The sequence below is a fragment of the Rattus norvegicus genome, chromosome 18 (genome assembly GCF_036323735.1).
Source record: "Rattus norvegicus strain BN/NHsdMcwi chromosome 18, GRCr8, whole genome shotgun sequence".
Taxonomy (NCBI): domain Eukaryota; kingdom Metazoa; phylum Chordata; class Mammalia; order Rodentia; family Muridae; genus Rattus; species Rattus norvegicus.
Genome location: NC_086036.1, coordinates 3,767,501 through 3,769,269, shown reverse-complemented (window position 1 = coordinate 3,769,269; position 1,769 = coordinate 3,767,501). Strand labels below are relative to the sequence as shown.

General features: G+C 53.6%; 1 protein-coding gene across 3 annotated transcripts in view; it reads left to right on the top strand.

Annotated features, from left to right (window-relative positions):
• The first annotated feature begins 272 nt into the window (after positions 1-272).
• Ankrd29 (ankyrin repeat domain 29) overlaps positions 273-1,769 on the top strand; it is a 57,946-nt gene continuing 56,449 nt past the window's right edge. The window contains exon 1 of one of the 3 annotated variants that reach the window (XM_039097019.2): positions 273-391. In XM_039097019.2, coding sequence (XP_038952947.1) covers positions 371-391 — 21 coding nt within the window. In that variant the 5' untranslated portion in view covers positions 273-370. The remainder of the gene's footprint in view (positions 392-1,769) is intronic. The other 2 variants (XM_039097021.2, NM_001190372.2) reach the window with 2 other exon arrangements.

Below are 1,769 nucleotides of genomic sequence, written 5' to 3'. Positions count from 1 at the left end.
GGCGTGGAGCGTGGAGAACTCTGCGTGGAAGCTGTCTGTAGAGCGTGGCATTGGTGTGTAGAGTCTTCTGGACGCTGAGTCTAGAGAACTCTGTACGTGGAAGCCGTCTGAGGAGCGTGACGTGAGTGTGGAGAGTGGAAGTGCACGCGGAGCTCCGGGCTGTTCTGTGTGCCCGCCGGCTGAGGCGAGTCAGAGAGGGCAGGCGGGGGGGGGGGGGGGGGGGGTGCGAGCGCCAGCCTGGCCGCCCCTGCGCGTACCCGGGCGCCGCCCTGTCTGTCAGCGACCGCGGGAGCGCGCGGGGCCGCCCCTCTGCGGCGGGCGGGCGGGCAGGCCGAGATTGCGGGGACCGGCGGGCGGTGTCGCCGCGGACATGTGCAGGATGTCCTTCAAGGTGAGCGGCACAGCGCGGGCCGGGAGGGCAGGCTTGGGCGGCTCCACCGCGCGCTTCGCTGCGGCTTTCCGAGCTTTCCGCCAGGTCGTGTGAGCCCCGAGGGGCGGCCGGGACTGTCGCCTTAGTAACAGGCCGCGGCCGGGGAGAAGCGGGTGGAGGTCAGGGCTGCCCTGCAGCATCCCCAGGCAAGCAGGCAAGCCTTCAGGATCCTCCCTCACCTACTGCCTCCTCAGAGCTCTCCATCTACAGGGCGGAAGTACTTTTGATCATCAGGCTTCCGTGGCCAAGGGACTCCTGTCTTTTTAAAGAGTTCACTCATTAAAGTCGTTCCATTTAATCCCCACACTCAGGATGAAAGTTGGATTCATTGATTTGCCCTGGCTGGAAGGTTTTTAATAAAAACAATAGTCAAGTGGATTGAATATTTAAAATGTTTAGTGTTGAACCAGTCTTCAGGGAGGCCTTTGAAATGATACTCTAATGTGCCCTCCTCCTCCTCCCCCTTCTCCTCCTCCTCCCCCTCCTCCCCCCTCCTCCTCCTCCTCCTTTACTTTCTTCTCTATATTTCTCTCTCTCTTAACAATCCTCTCATCATTTGTAGCTATAAAGCTATGGTGTTAAAATCCCTGTGCATCAAACTCCAAAGCCCAGCCTCTTCATTTGAGCAGAGGAATGACTGAATGAGATGTGCATGTCAGAGAGACACTGGCTCCCGCTGGAGAAGAGGCAGGGTAGGGAGACCATGACAGCAGAAGGATGTTATGGTTAGTTAGTGGGTCCGGAGGTCCAGATGGAGGAGTTGGGGTGTATGTAATATAGTCAATAGATTGTGTGAAATCCTTGGAGAATTAATAAGAACATAGTTGAAATTTTAAAAAATTGAAAGAAATGGATTTGGGTCAGAGTATAGGCAAGGAGAATGGAAGGAATCAGACTACTAATTTAAGATTTGTCTCAGGTGGCAGAACTTAGTAACTGATGTTACTCGTGAGTAGGCAAGGCAAGAGAGACAGTGGTGAAATGTTTGGTCAGAATACAGCTTGAGCACAAATGGGAGTCTGTGCTGATGAGACAGATATCTGCAGTGGGAATTTAGCCAACGGAGATGAGATTTTGCAATGATCAGAATTATGTACAAGCTGAACTCAGGGCCGTTACCCTGTGAAGATCAAAATTTAAAATGAGGAACCGGGAATGCAGCTCAATGGTTCAATGGCTTGTTCAGGCTGTAACTTCAGTGCTCAGGGTGGGAGGCCAAAGGCAGTAGAGTCCAGCAGCTCACTGGCTAGAGCGTCTCTCCTTGAGAGACCCTGTCTATGAAGAAGTGGGAGAGCAGTAGAAGACATGTGGCATTGATCTATGACCTCTGAAACACACA